Source organism: Ranitomeya imitator, chromosome 2 (genome assembly GCF_032444005.1).
Source record: "Ranitomeya imitator isolate aRanImi1 chromosome 2, aRanImi1.pri, whole genome shotgun sequence".
Taxonomy (NCBI): domain Eukaryota; kingdom Metazoa; phylum Chordata; class Amphibia; order Anura; family Dendrobatidae; genus Ranitomeya; species Ranitomeya imitator.
The window spans coordinates 746,854,817-746,880,373 of NC_091283.1; the positions used below are offsets into that span (position 1 = coordinate 746,854,817).

Consider the following 25,557-nt stretch of genomic DNA (forward strand, 5'->3'; position numbering starts at 1 on the left):
GCTGACACAGTCAGTGCGGGAAGCTGACGGCGGGGGACGTGACAGACATCGGAATGTGAGTATGTAGTGTTTTGTTTTTTTTTTACTTTTACAATGGTAACCACGATAAATATCGGGTTACTAAGCGCGGCCCTGCACTTAGTAACCCGATGTTTACCCTGGTTACCCGGGGACTTCGGCATCGTTGAAGACAGTTTCAACGATGCCGAAGTCGTTCCCCTGATCGTTGGTCGCTGGAGAGAGCTGTCTGTGTGACAGCTCCCCAGCGACCACACAACGACTTACCAACGATCACGGCCAGGTCATATCGCTGGTCGTGATCGTTGGTAAGTCGTTTAGTGTAACGGTACCTTTAATGCTGGGTCCTGTGTCCCCCAATGAAGGGACTGAGAAAGCACCTTTACAAATATGCCATTAATTTGGGGTGCTCCATTTAAAGAGAACCTTTTTCTTTCAACTGATGTATATGAAATTACTTACACAATACTTATCGAACAAGCTACCAAATTGCTTTGCTTGGTTAAAAAGATTTACCTCGCTGACCTCTCAAATGAAAAATTTAAATATAGCTTTTTTTAATTATGACGATAAACAGCAACTCTAAGGGTTCCTGTGGATGCGCAGCGTTTTTTTCCGTGCAGAAACGCTGCAGATCCGCAAGTGATTTACAGCACAATGTAAATCAATGGCAAAGAAAAAATGCTGTGCTAATGGTGCGGAAAAATCTGCACGGAAAATGCAGCAGATTCAAAAAAAGGACCATGTCAATTATTTTTGCGGATCTGCTGCGTTTCTGCACCCATTCCATAACAGAAATCCACCAGGGTAAAAAAAAGGAAGAAATCCGCACAAAATCTGCAAAAAAAAAAAACCCACACAAAAACTGCAAAACAACGCACAGATTCTGACCAGCGTTTTCTGCCAGGAAATGCAGAATCTGCACAGAAAATTTGACAGTCAAATCCGCAAAGCGTGCAAATAGCCGTAAGGGTGCTGCTATCTGCCTCTTCACGTCGACAGTGAAGCTCTTCCAAAGCAGAAAGGAAGAGAAGAAGCTGCTCTGTCTACATAATGACACTGGAAGGTGAAGAATCGCCGAACAATCCGTGACCACTCTAAGCTGGCAGAGATCGGCACTGGCAACAGGCAGGTAGTTAAAGGGCATCTGTCACCACATTTGACCTATCTAAACTATTAATATTGGCGTACAGATTATAGACTGCTGGAAAAACCCACCTCTGTATGAATCATATAAGATGCCTTATTGCTGATAAATCCTCTTATTTTATATAAATGACCTCTTCCAAGCTATAGGGAGGACACTGCCTGGAAGATAACTCTGCCTCCAGAGATTATTTTACATGAGGGGGAGTTACCAGTGAGGCGTGCAATGGTTACAAGTGTGATATGTGATGGCCGCTCTCTGCTCTCCTGTCTATCTAGACTGTCCTGAGGAAGTGGTGTGATCACCACGAAACGCGTAGAAATAAAGTCTATTCTCTATTACTTCTATTTGGACTTCTCTGGTACATTATCCTGACAGGCGAGCAGCGCAGTCTGATGCCCCATTCTCTTCATCTAGCCAAGGATCATACAGCAGAAATGAGAGAGAAGAAGAAAACGTGTTTGCAAAAAGACAGTTACTTTCTCCTATTCTGTGTTAGCTAATAGTGATGAGTGAATATACTCGTTAGGCTGGTTTCACACTTGCGTTTTAAAACGCATGCGTTTTTTTTAAAAAACGCATGGTGAAAAAACGCATGTAAACGCGTGCAAACGCCGCGTTTTTTGACGCATGTGTTTTTGCATGTGGTGAAAAAAAGCGGCGTTTTAACTCGTTTACATGCGTTTTTTCATGCGTTTGCGTTTTTTAAACGCATGCAGATAAATGTGTGACAGCTGCCAATCATCAAAATAAAGTAAAAAACCCACTATAAACAGAGAGCTAGGGTTCGGGTTAGGGGTAGGGATCCTAACCCTAAAGGGATCCTAACCCTAACCCTACCCCTAACGGGATCCTAACCCTAACCCTACCCCTACCCTTAAAGGGATTAGGGTTAGGGGTAGGATCCCTTTATCAATTTTATGGTGTGGGGTGGTTTATCAGTGTGTTTTGTTGTTTTTTGTTTTTAAAAAAAACTCATGCGTTTTTAACACATGCAAACGCATGTGGTTAAAAACGCATGCGTTTACATAGACAGCAATGCGCTTTTTTGCGGCAAAAAAGCGCCGCTAAAAATACTACAACACAACGCATGCAGAAAAACGCATGCGTTGCAAAAACGCGTCAAAACGCATACAAAAAACGCATGCGTTTTTAATGTTAAATAAAGGGGGAAAAAAGCATGCGGGTTTTTGCGTTTTTTACCGCAAAAACAAAAAAACGCAAATGTGAAACCACCCTTTACTCGAGATTTATTGAGCACGCTCGAGTGTCCTCCGAGTATTTTTTAGTGCTCGGAAATTTAGTTTTTATTGCCGCAGCTGAATAATTTACATCTGTTAGCCAGCATAAGTACATGTGTGGGTTGCCTGGTGGAAAGGGGAATCCCCACATGTAAACAAGCTGGCTAACAGATGTAAATCATTCAGCTGCAGCAAGAAAAACGAAATTTCTGAGCACTAAAAAATACTCGGAGGACACCCGAGCGTGCTCGGGAAATCTCGAGTAACGATTATATGCGCTCATCATTATTAGCTACTTGTCTCATACTAATAACAACTCTTATGTAAAATAAGCTCCGGAGGCAGAGTTATGTTCCAGGCAGCGTCATCCCCAAGGCCTGGAAAAAGTAATTTAAGAAAATTGTGGAGATCTCTGGAGTAAGACATTGGATGGCAAATTTCAAGGTATCATTTTACTCAGTTTCTTACGACCTACATATCCATATAGATTGCTTAGGAGGTCTGATCCTACTGATTGATTCCATTTGACAACTACAATTGTTTTATTTTTTTTCAATAAATCAATAGTAAACATGAAAATAAACTTTGTAACATATCTAACTCCGATAAATCTGTTTCTTCCTGCTCCTGGACTGATCATTCCTTCCAAAAATTCTCAATTACTGGGTAAAACCAGTATTCAGTTAATGCAGACTGTTTAATTACTGATGGAAGTTGGTGCTCATAAGGTTTTATGGAAAATGGTCACTGTCAATTTCGGGAAACTTCTAGCATAGTGCGTGCCTGCATTTAGACCCCTTATCCTCCACAACGGTCATCTCCTATCTCAGTACTGAGAAAATCTGTCTTGAGTTAATACAGAATTTTTCCATAAATTGAGAGTGAAAGATCAGTCGTGGAGGAGAAATAAGCAGATTTCCCTGATTATAAAGTTGCATATTTTCATGTCTACTAATGATTTATTAAATTAAAAATAAAATTACAATTACTCTTAAATGTTAATTATAATCCAGAGCTTTTAGTGCAACAGACTGGTGAAAATGCAACCACGGGCAGATAGCAAGGTAATCGGTAAGAGAGACTTATCTTACTTTGATGAATTATTTTCGAGATTTCTACTGCATAAGGCATGGGTGCACAACCTTTTTTGGTCCTCTTATTAACTTCATCTACTCCTTACCTTGATTATGGCATGCAGTGATAGCAGAGCAGTCAGTCATCACATTTCACACAGGAGGAGCCCAGACCAGACTGCTCCCGTGTGAGATGCAATGACAGCTCTGCTCTGAGTATAGGCTGCTTGATTACGGCAAACTTAAGTGTGTTTACATCGCACACACTGAGAAACCTGCTCTAAGCTATGGTGGGGTGTGCGCTCTCTTATAATGTTTTGCTGCCTGATTATGATTGGTCAGCATCATACAGGGAGAAGAAGAACACACCCCAGTGAAAACTGTCCAACAACTTATGTCAAAGTTGGTGCTAACCCATTAGATGACAATATCGCTGCGACAAACTAGATGAAAAATAAAACACGTTTTATGAAATGCTGCAGCCACTGTTAGACAGTTAAAAAAGAGCAACTGCAAAAAGTTACACAGACAAAGCACAACCCTGGAAAAACGTTCCATTGACAGATGAAAAAACAGAAGCTTTTTCTTGAAGCATATCAGCATTATGTTTATAGATGACAAAATGAAGCATATAAAAAACTGCACCCTACCTACAGTGAAGGTGGAGGATAAATAATGTTGTAGGGCTGTATTGATGCCTCTGGGTCTGGAGGCTTTGAACACATTATATGAACAAACAGAGCATTATCAAAAGAATATTAGAGCAAAATGTGATCCCAATTGTAAAGCTCCCAATACAGCCGAACAATGGGTAGCGTGATTGTCCGGCGGGTAGCTACCTTAGACCTCCCATAAACAGGAGCGTTCCATAGCCAAGCTGTGTTCTCCATGAAAGAGCCGCAGCCAGACATGCCTGATAGTGGCTTATCTCAGGAAGAACAAAAGGCTCATCATTCCACAATTGGACATTCTGGATAGTTAACTCCCCAAATCAATCTGGGCCTGATATATACCCATTATATAAAAGTGGCCTTATTTATCACAATACAAATGCACAAGCAGGCTGCAGCCGACCCCCATGATAAAGGCGGGTGCAACACAGATGCAAAATACTGCTTTGCTGAAAGCAAGGTCACTTTTTTCTGATTTTTTTTTAAATGTATGTTTTTTGCGCTATGCTCCCATACACATTAGACTATTGGACAAACCCATCGTTATTGGTATTAGTCCTTAGTCACATTAAAGGTTTAGAGAATTTAACAAAATGGGTCCTACAGCAGGACAATGAAAGGAGGGGAAAGACTGTTTTAAACATGCCAGTAATGGCTGCTGATCTCAATCCAACTGAAATCTTTGGAGAGATGAAATCTGCTTTTGTGGAAGGGACAGGGAACCCTGCGAAGATCCAAAAATTTCAGAAAATTGCATTAGAAGAAACTGAAAAGTTTGGAATATTGTTGCAAAAGGTATTAGTATGATTTTTAATATTTAATATGATTTTTAATAATACAACATAGTATTAGTATGATTTTTCTTTCTTTCTTTTTTTTTTTAAATCACTGCATGTATGTTGTCAGATCCACTTTTTTAAAAATGTATTTTGACAGACTATATACAAATGATACACACTTGGCATATTTCCAATTATTTCTGAAGATTTTTTTTCATAGTACACAATCAAGGATTCCAATACTGTTGACCATAACTGTATATTAAGATGTAACCTGCACAAAATGCTGTGCTACTTCTACTAGTAATGTTCAGTCTCCACACATCTAAGGCTACGTTCACATTTGCGTTGTTGGGCACAGCGTCGGCGACGCAACCAACAACGCATATACACAACGCAGCGTTTTGTGACGCATGCGTTGTCATAACCTAGTAAAGATCAGGAAATTCGGCGCATGGAAAACGCTACAAGTAGCGTTGTCTGCGCCCTGTCTTGTACGTTAAAATGACGCATGCGTCGTAAAACACATTACAACGCATACCGGCGCATGTCCATGCGCCCCCCATGTTAAAGATAGGGGAGAATGACACATGCGTCAGTATCCGTCGCCGACGCTGCGCCCAACAACGCAAATGTGAACGTAGCCTTAGTGATGTCCCAGTTTTACTACACAGTGCTTTTGGAAAAAAGTTGATAATCTTAGAAGTTGTCCATTACTTGGACAACTTCTTCTCATACACTTGGCAAAATAAAATAATAAAGGTTATACTCCCCTCCCATGGGGGCGCCGTTCCCACAGTGTTGGCGCTGCCTCTCCCCGGGACTCTCGTGCAGTGTTGTGACACGTGACGCCGTTGCCCAATCAGCGCTTGCGTCACTGTCCCCGCCTCCTGCCGAATTGAGCATGAAGAGAAAGTCAGACATTAGCTGTAGCTCTTCATGTTCGATTTGTCCGAAGGCAGATCGAGCGCCAACACCGCGAGAACAGCGCCGGCACAGGAGGGGAGTATAAGCTTTATTATTTTATAAGGGCCAAACATTTTGATCAAGAAGGGGTTGTCCTAGTAGTGGACAACCAACCCCTTTAAGAGAAATTTATCAGCATCTGTACTCCACTTTTTTCACAGAAAAAAGTCACAAATATTGACACTTATTTTGTGAAAAAATAAGACTTTTTGATGTTTTGACCTCTACTGTAAATTTTTGCAATGTAATCACAAAAATTGGCAACGCTTAGCAAGAAAATTGTGTAAGTTTGATTTCAATTTCTGGCAAATGAAGAACCAAACCACATATTTGCTACACATTAGACCAAAAGACTAACTTTATTTTAGGATTGCCTAATGAATATTCAGTCTTAATAAATTTCCTTGGAGTACATTTATAAAATCCAAAAAGAAAGTTCTGAAACAAGTAATGCTGGTACATTGCAGAATAAGAGTATACAATATATTTGCAAAGATATATAATTTTTAATTCTTTTTTCTAATGTTGTCAAGAAGGACTTAAAAAGGTTTCTTGCTATACAAGCCTGACTTGGTCCCTTGAAGAGACCCTAATGTCTTTTAGCAGGCACCCTCTCTGCTGATGGGCGGCAGCGCTCACATGACTATGTCATAAGAGATCCCGCAGACACAACGCTGACATCGCTAGAATAGCGCTGGTCACAGAGGAAGTATATGCTGTCTGTGTGTTAAATGGGGCACATTTTCATTTAACAAGGAGGTGTCCAAGTAGCGGATAACCCCTTTAATAACTTGACAAACTATTTCTCTTTGGAGGATATGCATACTTGGATTACCGTAAATAAGTCCTACATTTTAGTGCAAATTTTTATTTATATTTTAAAATAGTATTTTATGCCAAAATATGGGGTAAACTGTTTAGAAAAAGTGAGCAAATTACAGCAATTTACTGAGCTATTTTGCAATTGATAAAGGTTTAATGTGCTACCTATTTAATAATGCTTATTACTGAGGACTGGTGACAATAGACATCCTTATAAGATCCTGTAACATACATGAATACATGATAAATATTTGGATTGAAACACTCCTCACACACTAAGGTTTCAAACAGACAGACATATAGACATATCAAATGTGAAGAACACACCTTATATCCTCCTCATTCTCCGGGAAGCTCCAGAAAGCGATCCGCAGTTGTAGCTGCTCTGGGACTGGGGGATAAACCTTTTCGACCACTTCGAATGGAATGTGAAATGCTACCTGTTTGGCAGACAGTTCCACTAGTGGATTGACAAAGCCATCTACCAAAAGAGGAAAAATAATAGTTACAATGTATACAATCAAATCGTTAGGTCAGAAGCCTAAAAGTAGCCAGCACTGAGGACAAAAGTCCTTGCAGCACCATAGGTCATATTCAGTATGCGCATTTATACAATAGAATATGCTTTTTAAACAATCTATTAGTAGGAGTTCGGAAAGTTGGCACAAAGCTAGAACAGCAGGCTAAAATATACAAAATGTAAATATGTGGTCAGTCTTGGGTTATACATCTTTAGTACATGACAAGAATAAAAAATACTAATAAAGCTTAGCAGAAGTGACAAACCATTCTTACATGTTATTCAAAAGTCTGTAATAGATGTAAAACTAGACAGGGCACAAAGTGATCAATGTAACCCAAGCAAACAATGGATTTTGTTATTCCTGGCACAGAACGTTACAGTCAGTTTTAGTATTGGGTGTGTTGCATTTGTTCCTTTGTGTTACTTATTGTACTTCTTAAAGGGAACCTGTCACCCCCAAAATCGAAGGTGAGCTAAGGCCACCGGCATCAGGGGCTTACCTACAGCATTCTGGAATGCTGTAGTTAAGCCCCGCGTTGTATCCTGAAAGATGAGAAAAAGAAGTTAGATTATACTCACCTAGGCGGGAGGTCCCGGTTCTGTTCTGGTCCAATGGGCGTCGCGGTCCGGGGCCTCCCATCTTCTTACGATGATGTCCTCTTCTTGTCTTCACGCTGCGGCTCCGGCGCAGGAGTACTTTGTCTGCCCTGTTGAGGGCAGAGCAAAGTACTGCAGTGCGCAGGTGCCGGGAAAGGTCAGAGAGGCCCAGCGCCTGCGCACTGCAGTACTTTGCTCTGCCCTCAACAGGGCAGACAAAGTACGCCTGCGCCGCAGCATGAAGACAAGAAGAGGACCTCATTGTAAGAAGATGGGAGGCCCCGGACCGGACCGCGACGCCCATCGGATCGGACCGCCCTCTTTTTCTCATCTTTCAGGATACATCGGGGGTTTATCTACAGCATTTATCTACAGCATTACAGAATGCCATAGATAAGCCCCTGATGCCAGTAGGCTTAGCTTACCTTCGATTTTAGGGGTGACCGGTTCCCTTTAATAAACTCGCAGAAGTGAGCTTATTTATGCATAACAACAGCAGAACTATATATATATATATATATATATATATATATATATATATATATATATATATATATATATATATATATATATATATATATATATATATAAAGGCGGGGGGAGAGGGGGGAGCGACGCTTGTCAAATACTCACCTGCTCCAGGCGCTCCTGACGCGGTATGACGAGAAGCGAGTATGTCATTTTTTTTTTTTAGTGCAGCAGCAGCATTACTTGTGGCACAATGCTATATGGAACGTCTATGGGGCCTCAAAGAACTGCATGGAGCATTATATGGAGCATCTATGGGGCCATAACTGCATGGAGCATTATATGGGGCCATAACTGCATGGGGCATTATATGGGGCATCTATGGGGCCATAACTGCATGGAGCATTATATGGGGCATCTATGGGGACATAACTGCATGAAGCATTATATGGGGCATCTATGGGGCCATAATGAACTGCATGGAGCATTACATGGGGCCATAAAGAACTGCATGGAGCATTATATGGGGCATCTATGGGGCCATAACGGCATGGAGCATTATATGGGGCATCTATGGGGCCATAACTGCATGGAGCATTATATGGGGCATCTATGGGGATATAACTGCATGGAGCATTATATGGGGGCATCTATGGGGCCATAACTGCATGGAGCATTATATGGGGCATCTATGGAGACATAACTGCATGGAGCATTATATGGGGCATCTATGGGGCCATAACTGCATGGAGCATTATATGGAGCAACTATGGGGCCATAACTGCATGGAGCATTATATGGGGCAACTATGGGGCCATAACTGCATGGAGCATTATATGGGGCATCTATGGGCCATAACTGCATGGAGCATTATATGGGGCATCTATGTGGCCATAGTGAACTGCATGGAGCATTACATGGGGCCATAAAGAACTGCATGGAGCATTATATGGAGCATTATATGGAGCATCTATGGGGCCATAAAGAACTGCATGGAGCATTATATGGGGCATCTATGGGGCCATAACTGCATGGAGCATTACATGGGGCAACTATGGAGCCATAACTGCATGGAGCATTATATAGGGCATCTATGGGGACATAATTGCATGGAGCATTATATGGGGTATCTATGGGGACATAACTGCATGGAACATTATATGGGGCATCTATGGGGCCATAACTGCATGGAGCATTATATGGGGCATTTATGGTGCCGTAACTGCATGAAGCATTATATGGAGCATCTATGGGGCCATAACTGCATGGAGCTTTATATGGGGCATCTATGGGGACATAACTGCATGGAGCATTATATGGGGCATCTATGGGGACATAACTGCATGGAGCATAATGTGGGGCATCTATGGGGACATAACTGCATGGAGCATTATATGGGGCATCTATGGGGCCATAACTGCATGGAGCATTATATGGGGCATCTATGGGGCCATATTGAACTGCATGGAGCATTACATGGGGCCATAAAGAAATGCATGGAGCATTATATGGAGCATCTATGGGGCCATAACTGCATGGAGCATTATATGGGGCATTAATGGGGGCCATAAAAAACTGCATGGAGCATTATATGGGGCATCTATGGGGCCATAACTGCATGGAGCATTATATGGAGAATCTATGGGGCCATAACTGCATGGAGCATTATATGGGGCATTAATGGGGGCCATAAAAAACTGCATGGAGCATTATATAGGGCATCTATGGGGCCATAATGAACTGCATGGAGCATTATATGGATCATTACATGGGGCCATAAAGAACTGCATGGAGCATTATATGGAGCATCTATGGGGCCATAAAGAACTGCATGGAGCATTATATGGGGCATTTATGGGGCCATAAAGAACTGCATGGAGCATTATATGGGGCATTTATGGGGCCATAAAGAACTGCATGGAGCATTATATGGGGCATCTATGGGGCCATAAAGAACTGAATGGAGCATTATATGGGGCATCTTATGGGGCCATAAAGAACTGCATGGAGCATTATATGGGGCCTATTCTGTATGGAGCATCTAGTGGGGCCATAATGAACTGTATGGAGCATTACATGGGGCTCCTGATTCAATATGAATATTCAAAAACACAACCTACTGTTGTCTCAATTTTATTTTTATTGGTATGTATGTTTATTTTTGAAATTTACCAGTATCTGCTGCCTATGCTTGAGTTCCAGTTTTTTGTTGCAAAATTAGGGGGGTCGGCTTATACTCGAGCATATACGGTGTATGTGTGTGTGTGTGTGTGTGTGTGTGTGTGTGTGTGTATGTATGTGTATATATATATATATATATATATATATATATATATATATATATATATATATATATATATATATATATATATATATATATATATACACACACACACTCGAGTATAAGCCGACCCCCTAATTTTGCCACAAAAAACTGGGAAAACTTAATGACTCGAGTATAGGCCTCATGACATATTGTACTTCATGATAGTGGTAAAATTTATTTGATATTACCTGCGTTTATTTGTGAAAAAGACGAAAATTTGGCAAAAATTTTGAACATTTTGCAATTTTCCAACTTTAAATTTTTATACCCTTAAATCACAGAGATACAGTTAGGTCCATATATATTTGGACAGAGACAACATTTTTCTAATTTTGGTTCTAGACATTACCACAATGAATTTTAAACAAAACAATTCAGATGCAGTTGAAACTCAGACTTTCAGCTTTCATTTGAGGGTATCCACATTAAAATTAGATGAAGGGTTTAGGAGTTTCAGCTCCTTAACATGTGCCACCCTGTTTTTAAAGGGACCAAAAGTAATTGGACAATTGACTCCAAGGCTATTTCATGGACAGGTGTTGGCAATCCCTTCGTTATGTCATACTCAATTAAGCAGATAAAAGGCCTGGAGTTGAATTGAGGTGTGGTGCTTGAATTTGGAAGAGAAATTGCTACCATATTAGGAGTGGCAAAATCTACAGTTTGGTACATCCTGAGAAAGAAAGAAAGCACTGGTGAACTCATCAATGCAAAAAGACCTGGGCGCCCATGGAAGACAACAGTGGTGGATGATCGCAGAATAATCTCCATGGTGAAGAGAAACCCCTTCACAACAGCCAACCAAGTGAACAACACTCTCCAGGAGGTCGGCGTATCAATATCCCAATCTACCATAAAGAGAAGACTGCATGAAAGTAAATACAGAGGGTTCACTGCACGGTGCAAGCCACTTATAAGCATCAAGAATAAAAAGGCTAGACTGGACTTTGCTAAAAAACATCTAAAAAAGCCAGCACAGTTCTGGAAGAACATTCTTTGGACAGATGAAACCAAGATCAACCTCTACCAGAATGATGGAAAGAGAAAAGTATGGCGAAGGCGTGGTACAGCTCATGATCAAAAGCATACCACATCTTCTGTAAAACATGGCGGAGGCAGTGTAATGGCTTGAGCATGCATGGCTGCCAGTTGCACTGGGTCACTAGTGTTTATTGATGATGTGACACAGGACAGAAGCAGCCAAATGAATTCTGAGGTATTCAGAGACATACTGTGTGCTCAGATCCAGCCAAATGCAGCCAAACTGACTGGTCGTCGTTTCGAACTACAGATGGACAATGACCCAAAACATAAAGCCAAATCAACCCAGGAGTTTATTAAAGCAAAGAAGTGGAATATTCTTGAATGGCCATGTCAGTCACCTGATCTCAACCCAATTGAGTATGCATTTCACTTGTTATAGACTAAACTTCAGACAGAAAGGCCCAAAACAAACAGCAACTGAAAACCACCGCAGTGAAGGCCTGGCAGAGCATTAAAAAGGAGGATACACAGCTTCTGGTGATGTCCATGAGTTCAAAACTTCAGGCAGTCATTGCCAACAAAGGGTTTTCAACCAAGTACTAGAAATGAACATTTTATTTAAAATTATTTAATCTGTCCAATTACTTTTGGTCCCTTTAAAAACAGTGTGGCACATGTTAAGGAGCTGAAACTCCTAAACCCTTCATCCAATTTTAATCTGGATACCCTCAAATGAAAGCTGAAAGTCTGAACTTCAACTGCATCTGTATTGTTTTGTTTAAAATTCATTGTGGTAATGTCTATAACCAAAATTAGAAAAATGTTGTCTCTGTCCAAATATATATGGACCTAACTGTATGTCACACAAAATACTAAATAAGTAACATTTCCCACATGTCTACTTTACACATCAGCACAATTTTGGAACCAAAATTTTCTTTTGTTAGGGAGTTATAAGGGTTAAAAGTTGACCAGCAATTTCTCGTTTTTACACCACCATTTTTGTTTTAGGGACCACATCACATTTGAAGTCATTTTGAGGGGTCTATATGATTGAAGATAACCAAGTGTGACACCATTCAAAAAACTGCAACCCTCAAGGTGCTCAAAACCACATTCAAGAAGTTTATTAACCCTTCAGGTGTTTCACAGGAATTTTTGGAATGTTTAAAAAAAAATGAACATTTAACTTTTTTTTCACAAAAAATTTACTTCAGCTCCAATTTGTTTTTTTCTACCAAGGGTAACAGGAGAAAATGGACCCCAAAAGTTATTGTACAATTTGTCCTGAGAACGCAGATACCACATATGTACCTGATGCGCCTAAACATTGAAACCCCCACAAGTGACCCCCTAAGGAACTTATCTAGATGTGTGGTGAGCACTTTGACCCACCAAGTGCTTCACAGAAGTTTATAATGCAGAGCAGTAAAAATAAAAAATCATATTTTTTTCACAAAAATGATCTTTTTGCCCCCAATTTTACATTTTCCCAAGGGTAACAGAAGAAATTGGACCCCAAAAATTGTTGTGCAACCCGATATGTGGGGGTAAACCATTGTGCCTAAACATTGACCCCCCCCCCCCCCACAAGTGACACCATTTTGGAAAGTAGACCCCTAAGGAACTTATCTAGATGTGTTGTGAGAGTTTTGAACCCCCAAGTGTTTCACTACAGTTTATAACGCAGAGCCGTGAAAATAAAAATTATTTTATTTTTTTCACAACAATAATTTTTTAGCCCCCAGTTTTGTATTTTGCCAAGGGTAACAGGAAAAATTGGACCCCAAAAGTTGTTGTCCAATTTGTCCTGAGAACGCAGATACCCCATATGTGGGAGGAAACCACCGTTTGGGCGCATGGCAGAGCTCGGAAGGGAAGGAGCGCCGTTTGGAATGCAGACAGATGGAATGGTCTGCAGGAGTCACATTGCGTTTGCAGAGCCCCTAATGTACCTAAACAGTAGAAACCCCCCACAAGTGACTCCATATTAGAAACTAGACCCCCAAGGAACTTATCTACATGAGTTGTGAGAACTTTGAACCCTCAAGTATTTCACTACACTGTATAACGCAGAGCCGTGAAAATAAAAAATCTTTTTTTTTCCCATAAAAAGGGTTTTTTTTAACCCCCCCAAATTTTTATTTTCCCAAGGGTAACAAGAGAAATTGGACCCCAAAAGTGTCCAATTTGTCCTGAGTACGCTGATACCCCATATGTTGGGGTAAACTCCTGTTTGGGCGCACGGGAGAGCTCGAAGGGAAGGAGCACTGTTTTTCTTTTTCAACGCAGAATTGGCCGGAATTGAGATCAGACGCCATGTCGCGGTCCGTGACCGCTCCTGGCACATAGTGCCAGATGTCAGCTGTGATAGTCAGCCGACTCCCGGCCGCGATCGGCGGCGCTCCCCCCGTGAGCGCGCAAATCGCATATGATGTACTATCCCGTCGGTGGTCATACAGGTCCACGCCACCTCGACGGGATAGTACGTCATATGTCAGAAAGGGGTTAATAAGTGGGATTTCTTGCCTTATAAATGGGGTTGAGACCATCAGTTGTGTTGTGCAGACGTCTGGTGGATACACAGCTGATAGTCCTACAGAATAGACTGTTAGAATTTGTATTATGGCAAGAAAAAAGCAACTAAGTAAAGAAAAACGAGAGGCCATCATTATTTTAAGAAATGAAGATCAGTCAGTCTGAAAAATTGGAAAAACTTTGAAAGTGTCCAAGTGCAGTTGCAAAAACCATCAAGCGCTACAAAGAAACTGGCTCACATGAGGACCGCCCCGGGAAAGGAAGACCAAGAGTCACCTCTGCTTCTGAGGATAAGTTTATCCGAGTAACCAGCCTCAGAAATCGCAGGTTAACAGCAGCTCAGATTAGAGACCAGGTCAATGCCACACAGAGTTCTAGCAGCAGACACATCTCTATAACAACTGTTAAGAGGAGACTTTGTGCAGCAGGCCTTCATGGTAAAATAGTTGCTAGGAAACCACTGCTAACGACAGGCAACAAGCAGAAGAGACTTGTTTGGGCTAAAGTACACAAGGAATGGACATTAGACCAGTGGAAATCTTTGCTTTGGTCTGAGGAGTCCAAATTTGAGATCTTTGGTTCCAACCATAGTGTCTTTGTGCGACGCAGAAATGGTGAAAGGATGGACTCTACATGCCTGGTTTCCACCGTGAAGCATGGAGGAGGAGTGGTGACACTGTTGGAGATTTAATCAAACCTGAAGGCATACTGAACCAGCATGGCTACCACAGCATCTTGCAGCGGCATGCTATTCCATCCGGTTTGCATTTAGTTGGACCATCATTTATTTTTCAACAGGACAATGACCCCAAACACACCTCCAAGCTGTGTAAGGGCTTTTTGACCAATAAGGAGAGTGATGTGTGCTACGCCAGATGACCTGGCCTCCACAGTCACCAGACCTGAACCCAATCGAGATGGTTTGGGGTGAGCTGGACCGCAGAGCGAAGGCAAAAGGGCCAACAAGTGCTAAGCATCTCTGGGAACTCCTTCAAGATTGTTGGAAGACCATTTCCGATGACTACCTCTTGAAGCTCATCAAGAGAAAGCCAAGAGTGTGCAAAGCAGTCATCAAAGCAAAAGGTTGCTACTTTGAAGAACCTAGAATATAAGACATATTTTCAGTTGTTTCACACTTTTTTATTAAGTATATAATTCCACATGTGTTAAATCATAGTTTTGATGCCTTCAGTGTGAATTTACAATTTTCATAGTTATGAAAGTACAGAAAAATCTTTAAATGAGAAGGTGTGTCCAAACGTTTGGTCTGTACTATATATCTACTATATAATTGTCTAAGGGTCACTTCTGTCTGTCTTTCTGTCTGTCACAGATATTCATTGGTCGCGGCCTCTGTCTGTCATGGAAATCCAAGTCGCTGATTGGTCGCGGCAAAACAGCCACAACCAATCAGCGACGGGCACAGACCGAAAGAAAATGGCCGCTCCTTACTACCCACAGTCAGTGGCCGGCGCCCGCATACTCCCTCCACTCACCGCTGACACAGGGTTAATGCCGCCGGTAACGGACCTCGTTACGCCGCAGGTAACTCACTCCGTTACCACCATTAACCCTGTGTGTCCCCAACCTTTTACTATTGATGCTGCCTATGTGGCATCAATAGTAAAAAAATGTAATGTTAAAAATAATAAAATAAACAAAAAACCTGCTATACTCACCCTCCGCTGTCCGCTGAGCCGCTCGCGCCTGCCGCCATCTTCCGTTCCCAGCGATGCATTGCGAAATTACCCAGAAGACTTAGCGGTCTCGCTGGGTCATCTGGGTAATAATTTCGCAATGCATCCTGGGAACGGAAGATGGCGGCAACCGCGCGCCTATCGCCGGAGCTCCGCTGGATCCCAGGAGGTGAGTATATAACTTTTTTTTTTTTTTTTTTTTAACAGGGATATGGTGCCCACACTGCTGTATACTATGTGGGCTGTGTTACATATCGCGTGGCTCTGTGCTGTATACTACATAGGCAGTGTTATATACTGCGTGGGCTGTGCTATATACTACATGACTGGGCAGTATACTACGTGGCTCTGTGCTGTATACTACGTAGTTGGGCAATATACTACTTTACTGGGCAATATACTAGGTCGATGTGCAATATACTACGTTGCTGGGCAATATACTTCGTGTCTGGGCAACATACTACGTGGCTGGGCAATATACTATGTTGCTGGGCAATATACTACGTGGCTCTGTCCTGTATACAGTATATATATATATATATATATATATATATATATATATATATATATATATATATATATATATATATATATATATATATATATATATATATACACACACGTAGTAAATTGCCCAGCCACGTAGTATACAGCACAGAGCCACGTAGTATATTGCACAGAGCCACGTAGTATATTGCCCAGCCACGTAGTATACAGCACAGAGCCACGTAGTATATTGCACAGAGCCACGTAGTATATTGCCCAGCCACGTAGTATATTGGCCAGTCAAGTATGTCACAGGTTAAAAAATAAAAAACAAATATATACTCACCTTCCGAGGGTCCCTTATAGTTCGGTCACATGACCGTGACATCATGGCAGGTCCTTCTCACACAGGTGCGCAGGACCTGTGATGACATCGCGGTCACATGACCGTGACAGCATGGCAGGTCGCTCTCGCGCAGGACCTTTGATAACGTTGTGGTCACATGACCGTGACGTCATGGCAGGTTGCTCTCGCGCAGGCGTGGAGGGCCTGTGATGACGTCGCGGTCACATGACCGTGACGTCATGGCAGGTCCTTCTCCCATACCATCCTTGCCACCGGAACCTGGCACTTGCATGGAGCGGTTACCGGAGCGTAGCCAGGAGCGGGAATGGTGGCGGAAGGTGATTATATAATGATTTTTTATTTTTTTTAAATCATTTTTAACATTAGATGTTTTTACTATTGACGCTGCATAGGCAGTATCAATAGTAAAAACTTGGTCACACAGGGTTAATAGCGGCGTTAACGGAGTGAGTTACCCGCGGCATAACGCGGTCCGTTACCGCTGGCATTAACCCTGTGTGAGCGGTGACTGCGGGGAGTATGGAGCGGGCGCCGACTGCAGGGGAGTAGAGAGGGACTAATCGGACTGTAGCCATCGCTGATTGGTCACGACAGCCATGACAGGCAGCTGGCGAGACCAATCAGCGACTTGGATTCCATGACAGACAGAGGCCGCGACAATTGAATATCCGTGACAGAAAGGACAGAAAGACGGAAGTGACCCTTAGACAAATATAAATATATATATATATAAATATATATATATATATATATATATATATATATATATATATATATATATATATATATATATATATATATATATATACATATACATATATATATATATATATATATATATACACACACACACACACACACACACACACACACACACACACACGTGCATACATATATATATGTATATATAATTCAAAGAAGCTTTATTGGCAGGACCAAATAAACATTTGTTTTTGCCAAAGCACGTCTAAAGTAGGTAATAGGGACGATGGGGGTGTATGTAATTATATGTGTGTGCGTGTGCGTGCATGCATGCATGCATGCATGCATGCATGCATGCATGTATGTATGTATGTATGTATGTATGTAAATAATTTTCCTCTTTTTTTCTTTGTCTTTTTGTCATCTCCTAAACATTTTGTGGATGTTTTATCCACCATTTTGATGTTTTTTTCTTTTTTAAAGTTTTATCTGTGCTCTTTGGGTGTCTTTTTTTACTTGCATTTCCAAACACTTTTTTTTAAAAATCCACTGTACAATGAACAATGAAAAAAGTGTGAGGTTTTTTTAAGCAAAAATGCTAACAAAATGCTCAAAAACACACCTAGACACCAGGGCATCTATTTAGCCTTCCCATGTACTACTATTGTAAAATAGTGAGTGTTCCTAGAGAAGAACACCTAAGGAATAAACAGTCATGACAGAAAGTGTTGGAACACTTGAAATTGTTCCAGAAAATGAAGTATTTCTCCCAGAAAATTATTTTAATTACCGTATTTTTCGGACTATAAGACGCACCGGACCATAAGACACAAATTTGGGGTGAAAATTGCAGAAAAAAAAGATTTTTTATAAGATGGGGGTTCGTCTTATTGTCCGAATGTACAGTATCTTACCTGAGGGATGGCGGTGGCAGAGCAGGGTCACAGGAGGCATGGTGTCGGCAGAGGTGGGGTGATGCTGTGTGGCGTGCACCTGAGCAGGGTCCCTTCCTGCTTAGGTGGGTGATGCCATGGCCTGGTGTCCATGGGAGGGTTGCAGCAGTGATTACCGGCAGAGGTGCTGGGCTGAGGAGGTGCTGGGCTGAGGAGGTGCTGGGCTGAGGAGGTGCTGGGCTGAGGAGGTGCTGGGCTGAGGAGGTGCTGGGCTGAGGAGGTGCTGGGCTGAAGAGGTGCTGGGCTGAAGAGGTGCTGTGAGAGGGGTCCCTTTCCCCGGTGAGGTGATGCAGCAGCCCGGTAAGCAGCAGAGCCGGGTGAATCCTGTTATCGGTGGGGGGCAGCCATCTTCCTGAAGCCGCGCGTGCGCAGATGAAGCGCTCTGCTTCCCGGGGCTTCAGGAAAATGGCCGCGGGAGGCAGCGCGTGCGCAGATGGAGATCGCGGCGGCCATTTTCCTGAAGCCCCGGGAAGCAGAGCGCTTCATCTGCGCACGCGCGGCTTCAGGAAGATGGCCGCCCCCACCGATAACAACAGGATTCACCCGGCCCTGCTGCTTACCGGGCTGCTGCATCACCTCACCGGAGAAAGGGACCCCGCTTACTGCGCCTCCTCATCCCTGCACCTCTGCCGCCATGGTAAGCCTGCATTGCGACTATTAGACGCACCCCCAATTTCCCCCCCTTTTTTGGGGGGGAAAAGTGCGTCTTGTAGTCCGAAAAATACGGTACACATTTTCCTACAGAAATGTTTATTTCCTGTGTGTGTTGGAACACCACAATAAGAGAGAGAAAACAAGGCAAATTGGACATAATTTCACACAAAACACTACAAATAGGCTGGATAAAACTGTGGGTAAATAACTTTGTTTCAAACATGTGATGCTAGTTCAAACTCACCTGTGGCAAGCATCAGGTATGAGAAATATAGAAATCACACTTGAAACCAGATAAACAGGGGAGACGTTGTCTCAATCTTTGCATTGTGGGTGCCACACTAACAGAGAGAAGAGAACGGGCTGTGGATTTGAGAACCAGAATTGTTGAACAATATCAACACTCAAGTCTACAAGTCCATCTCCAGAGATCTTGATGTTCCTTTGTTCACGCTGAGCAACATAATCAAGTAGTTTATAGCCCATGGCACTTTTGCCAACCTTGCTGTACGTGAACGGCAGAGAAAAATTGATGAAAGATTGCAACTAGTGATGAGCGAACGTGCTCGCAACTACTAGGTACTCGCCCAAGTATTACTGTGCTCGGTGTACTCGGCGAGCACTTCCAGGATTATTCGACAGGAGCTCTGTTCTCTGCCTTTAAATTTTGGTGTTTTTTAGAGTGCCAATCTACATGCAGGGATTGTCTGCTATGCACTGTAATGCCGCAGCCATCTTTGTTGTGGTATTACAGTGATTGGCTGGCCGCACAGCGTCATCAGGTCTATAAGAGACCTGGCGCCGCCCTGCTCGGCACATTCAGCTCCGGAATCAGACTATTATCTCTGTCAGACGCCCGATCTATCTGTGCTCTACAAAGACTTGCTTTTCAAGCATACAATCCACTTTTTTGTCTGTCTACTACCCTTGGTCTATACAGTATTTTGGGGTAAAAAAAAGTTTTAAAAAATGTACAAAACCATTTTTTTTAGGGACCACCTCACATTTGAAGTCAGTTTGAGGGGTCTATATGGCTGAAAATACCCAAAAGTGACACCATTCTAAAAACTGCACCCCTCAAGGTACTCAAAACCACATTCAAGAAGTTTATTAACCCTTCAGGTGCTTCACAGCAGCAGAAGCAACATGGAAGGAAAAAATGAACATTTAACTTTTTAGTCACAAAAATGATCTTTTAGCAACAATTTTTTTATTTTCCCAAGGGTAAAAAGAGAAACTGGACACCAAAAGTTATTGTACAAATTGTCCTGAGTACACCGATACCCCATATGTGGGGGGGGAACCACTGTTTGGGCGCACGACAGGGCTCGGAAGGGAAGGAGCGCCATTTGACTTTTTCAATGAAAAATTGGCTCCAATCTTTAGCGGACACCATGTCGCGTTTGGAGAGCCCCTGTGTGCCTAAACATTGGAGCTCCCCCACAAGTGACCCCATTATGGAAACTAGACCCCCCAAGGAGCTTATCTAGATGCATAGTGAGCACGTTGAACCCCCAGTTGCTTCACAAATTGATCCGTAAAAATGAAAAAGTACTTTTTTTTTTTTTTCCACTAAAAATTTATTTTCGCCTCACTTTTTTCATTTTCACACGGGTAACAGGATAAAATGGATCCTAAAATGTGTTGGGCAATTTCTCCTGAGTACATCGATACCTCATATGTGGTCACAAACCACTGTTTGTGCACACGGCAGGGCTCGGAAGGGAAGGAGCGCCATTTGACTTTTTGAATGAAAAATTAGCTCCAATCGTTAGCTGACACCATGTCGCGTTTGCAGAGCCCCTGTGTGCCTAAACATTGGAGCTTCCCCACATGTGACCCCATTTTGGAAACTAGACCTCCCAAGGAACTAATCTAGATGTAAGGTGACCACTTTAAACCCTCAAGTGCTTCACAGAAGTTTATAACGCAGAGCCGTGAAAATAAAAAAATCATTTTTCTTTCTTCAAAAATGATGTTTTAGCAAGCAATTTTTTATTTTCACAAGAGTAACAGGAGAAATTGGACCCGAAAAGTTGTTGTCGAGTTTGTCCTGAGTACGCGGATACCCCATATGTGGGAGGGAACCACTGTTTGGGCGCACGTCGGGGCTCGGAAGGGAAGTAGTGACTTTTGAAATGCAGACTTTGATGGAATGGTCTGCGGGCGTCAAGTTGCGTTTGCAGAGCCCCTGATGTGCCTAAACAGTAGAAACCCCCCACAAGTGACCCCTCTTTGGAAACTAGACCCCCCAAGGAACTTATCTAGATATGTGGTGAGCACTTTGAACCCCCAAGTGCTTCACAGAAGTTTACAACGCAGAGTCGTGAAAATAAAAAATCATGTTTCTTTCCTTAAAAATGATGTTTTAGCAAGCAATTTTTTATTTTCACAAGGGTAACAGGAGAAATTGGACCCCAATAGTTGTTGCCCAGTTTGTCCCGAGTATGCTGGTACCCCATATGTGGGGGTAAACCACTGTTTTGGCGCACGTCGGGGCTCGGAAGGGAGGGAGCACCATTTGACTTTTTGAATGCAAGATTGACTGGAATCAATGGTGGCGCCATGTTGCGTTTGGAGACCCCTGATGTGCCGTAACAGTGGAATCCCCTCAATTCTAACTCCAACACTAAGCCCAACACACCCCTAACCCTAATCCCAACTCTAGCCATAACCCTAATCACAACCCTACCCCCAACACACCCCTAACCACAACCCTAACCCCAACACACCCGTAACCTCAATCCCAACCCTAATCCTAACCCTAATCCCAACCCTAACCCTAATCCCAACCCTAACCACAACTTTAACCCCAACACACCCGTAACCCTAACCATAACCACAAGCCTAATCTTAACCCTATTTCCAACCCTAGCCCTAATTCCAACCATAACTCTAATTCCAACCCTAACCCTAAGGCTATGTGCCCACATTGCAGATTCGTGTGAGATTTTTCCGCACCATTTTTGAAAAATCCGCAGGTAAAAGGCACTGCATTTTACCTGCGAATTTACTGCGGATTTCCAGTGTTTTTTGTGCGGATTTCACCTGTGGATTCCTATTGAGGAACAGGTGTAAAACGCTGCGGAATCTGCAGAAAGAATTGACATGCTGCGGAAAATACAACACAGCGTTTCCGCGCGGTATTTTCCGCACCATGGGCACAGCGGATTTGGTTTTCCATAGGTTTACATGGAACTGTAAACCTGATTGAAAACTGCTACAAATACGCAGCGGCCAATCCGCTGCAGATCCGCAGCCAAATCCGCACCGTGTGCACATTGCCTAATTCTAACCCTAATTCTAGCCGTAACCCAAACCCTAACCCTAAGGCCAGGTTCACACTGCGCTAGCAGCAGCCCTTTCAGCACATACGCTAACGGGCTGCTGCTAGCGCAAGTGCCGACGTTTGCATCGCGCTAGCGCGGATAGAGCATCTGCTAGCTCTATCTGCGCTAGCAGTGACGGACCCAGAAACGCTGCAGCCCGCGTCTCCGGGTCCGTCACTCAATGACGGCACATCCCTAGCGTACGCCCATTGTGGACGTGCGCTAGTGATGCGTCCGACATTGCAGTCAATGGCGGCCGTAACGGACTACGTTACACCGCGTTTATGCCGTGGTGTAACGTAGTCCGTCTAACGGACTGCTTAGACGCAGTGTGAACTAACCCTAACCCTAGTGGGGCAAAGAAAAAAAAAATCTCTTTATTTTATTTTTGTCCCTACCTATGAGGGTGATAGAGGGGGGGTTTATTTATTATTTTTTTTATTTTGATCGCTGTGATAGAACCTATCACAGCGATCAAAATGTACCTGTAACAAATCTGCCGGCCGGCAGATTCGGTGGGCGCACTGCGCATGTGCCCGCCATTTTGGAAGATGGCAGCACCCATCGAACAGACGGACGGACGGACGGACAACGGGAGGGACACAGGTCGGTAAGTATGAGGGTGGGGGGGTGATCAGACAGCGGAGGGGGTGGGAGCGGACAGCGGGGGGGGGGGGCGGACAGGAGGATGGAGGGGAGGAGAGGAGAGCATTTGACAGGACGGAGGACCGGAGGGGAGGCGATCGGTGGCGGTGGGTCAGATCACGATCTCCAGCCATGGCTGATCCTATTGCAGCATCGGCCATGGCTGGATTGTAATATTTCACAAATTTTCATTGGTGAAATATTACTATCGCTTTGATTGAAAGTGAAACATCACTTTCAACAGCCAATCAGAGCGATCGTAGCCACGGGGGGGCGGGTGAAGCCACCCCCACTGGGCTAAAGTACCACTCCCCCTGTCCCTGCAGGCCGGTTGAAATTAGTTAACCCTTTCACCCGGCCTGCAGGAGCCAAATCCGGCCATGACGCATATGCTGCGTCAAAGGTCGGATTGGCACAGGTTTTCATGACGCATACGGTGCGTCAAAGGTCAGGAAGGGGTTAAGGACTAATTCCGGAGTATATAGGTTGCAGTGTTAGATAGGCAGGGGAATGTATGTCAGTCTATGCATATCAGTGCAAGACCTACAGGCACTGTATGTGTGTATATATAGATATCATCGCATACATCTAGAGGGTCCATTCCATTACTGTCTGCTGCTGCTACCTATAGTATATATTGACTGTATATATCTAGCCCCAGGTACAATTGGCTAGGAAAAAAATTTGCCAGGTTAATAGAGATTATTTTATTGCAAAGCAATCCAGAGTCTTTTCTTTTTCTCCATTTGCTTTTTGACACTGCACAATACAGCCAGATCCTTATCCTAGTACAGCGCGAAAATCCAGCAATTTTAAAGAAATCACAAAAATTACTTATGAGTGTGCAGAAAAATCTTTCATTTTTTTGTGGTACGGTAGAGCAGAATTTTTTTTTTGAGTGTCTTACACAATTTCTTGACACCTTTTGCTGAACCCCCCCAAAAAATACATACAGGCCACATATTACAGTGTGGTATATCTGTGACACGCCTCATACATCCGTGTGCTAAAAATTTGGGCATTTTAGGCTGGTATTCCATTTTTTGGCTGTCTGTTACTCTAGTTATATACAGCACTATTTTTCATAAAAAAAAAAAAAATACAGGCCATATATTTGGCAGTGTGGTATTTCTGCGACAGGCCTCATATCTGCATGCTCCAAATTTGGGCATTGTAGGCCGTTAGTCCAGGTTTTTTTTTCCCCGTCTGTTACTCTACTTATATACAGAACTATTTTGCATTGAAAAAAATAAAGAATACAGGTCACATATTTGGCAGTGTGGTATCGCTGTCAGACGTCTGATTTGTGGCCTACGAATTGTGGAAACTCAAGCCTACATTCCACTGTATTTGCTGTCTGTTACCCTAGTTCGGTACACTATTTTGGTTTAAAAAATTTAAATATACAGGCCACATATTGAACAGTGTGGTATCTCGGTAAAAATACTTCTGTTTCAAGCTGTTATGGCTGCTTCATGACTGTCTTAAATGCTCCAACTACTACCACCATCATCATCATCTGCCTAGAGGCAGTCCCTGCGCACATAGAAACTCTGAGGAGCAGAGGGTGAACTTTTGGGCGGTGTTGTGCTCTGTCTCTGGATTACAAAGGTTAAATCTTCTAGATTATATCATGACTGGAAGAGCCAGAGCATGTGGAACAGCATGTGGCCTGGACTCACGACTACTGAAGCCTGGTGCTCCTGGGCCGGATTCTGACAATCCATCACCTACTAATACTGAACTGGTTGGAAGAGGACCTCAAAAAGGAACCCCTGCATTTTCTATAACAGAAGCTAGATATTTTGACATTTCAGCTGTATTTCAAGAGCTGTCAATTGAAGAGCGTGGTTTTCATAGATGTGACTTCTACACCACCACCCGAGCTGCCACCTCACCACCACCTGAGCTGCGGCACCCCCTACCTTCAGTCTCTTCCCATTATCCCGTAGAATGTAATTCCACAAGGACAGGATCCTTTCCCTTCTGTACCAGTCTGTCATTGTAAATTTTTTTACTGTAAACGATATCTATTACTATATGGGTGTTTTCACTAGACAATCCATCCAACATATTATTGAATCAAAATCTTTTTTCTGACAACTCTGTTCAGCTGTGCACAAACTATGTCAAATTGGTAACTAGACCCCAATGGGTCTTGTCACAGTGTCATGTTGACTACAGTCCACAGATGTTATCTAGATCCCTAATCTCACCTCTACTTTACCAGCATGATGAATAGGAAAAGCACGTGGTATTGATGGAGCTGTTTTCTTGCCAAAGAAACTCAATAAGATGAATGAGGTGGTTAGCCGCTCACGGAATGGAGAAATAGTAAATATGACAAGTACTTTCACATTTGAGTTAAAACACACTTCACCAACTTGCTTTCACTTTTACAACATTATATTCTGAAGCCTTGAAAAAAAAGATGAATATATTGTGAAGCAAATAGGTATGAATAATTATCACCCAAATGATGCAACATAAGTCAGAACATACAAAACATACCTGTGGGGAGATGATTTACCACCGAAATTTTGAAGTATGAGACTAGTTTCATCTTGTGGA

General features: G+C 42.8%; 1 protein-coding gene across 2 annotated transcripts in view; it reads right to left on the bottom strand.

Annotated features, from left to right (window-relative positions):
- The window catches only part of ZSWIM8 (zinc finger SWIM-type containing 8), a 176,634-nt gene that overhangs the window by 103,489 nt on the left and 47,588 nt on the right, over nt 1-25,557 (bottom strand). For both annotated transcript variants that reach the window (XM_069753275.1, XM_069753274.1), the window contains exon 2: nt 7,045-7,198. In XM_069753275.1, the coding sequence (XP_069609376.1) occupies nt 7,045-7,198 (154 nt within the window). The remainder of the gene's footprint in view (nt 1-7,044; nt 7,199-25,557) is intronic.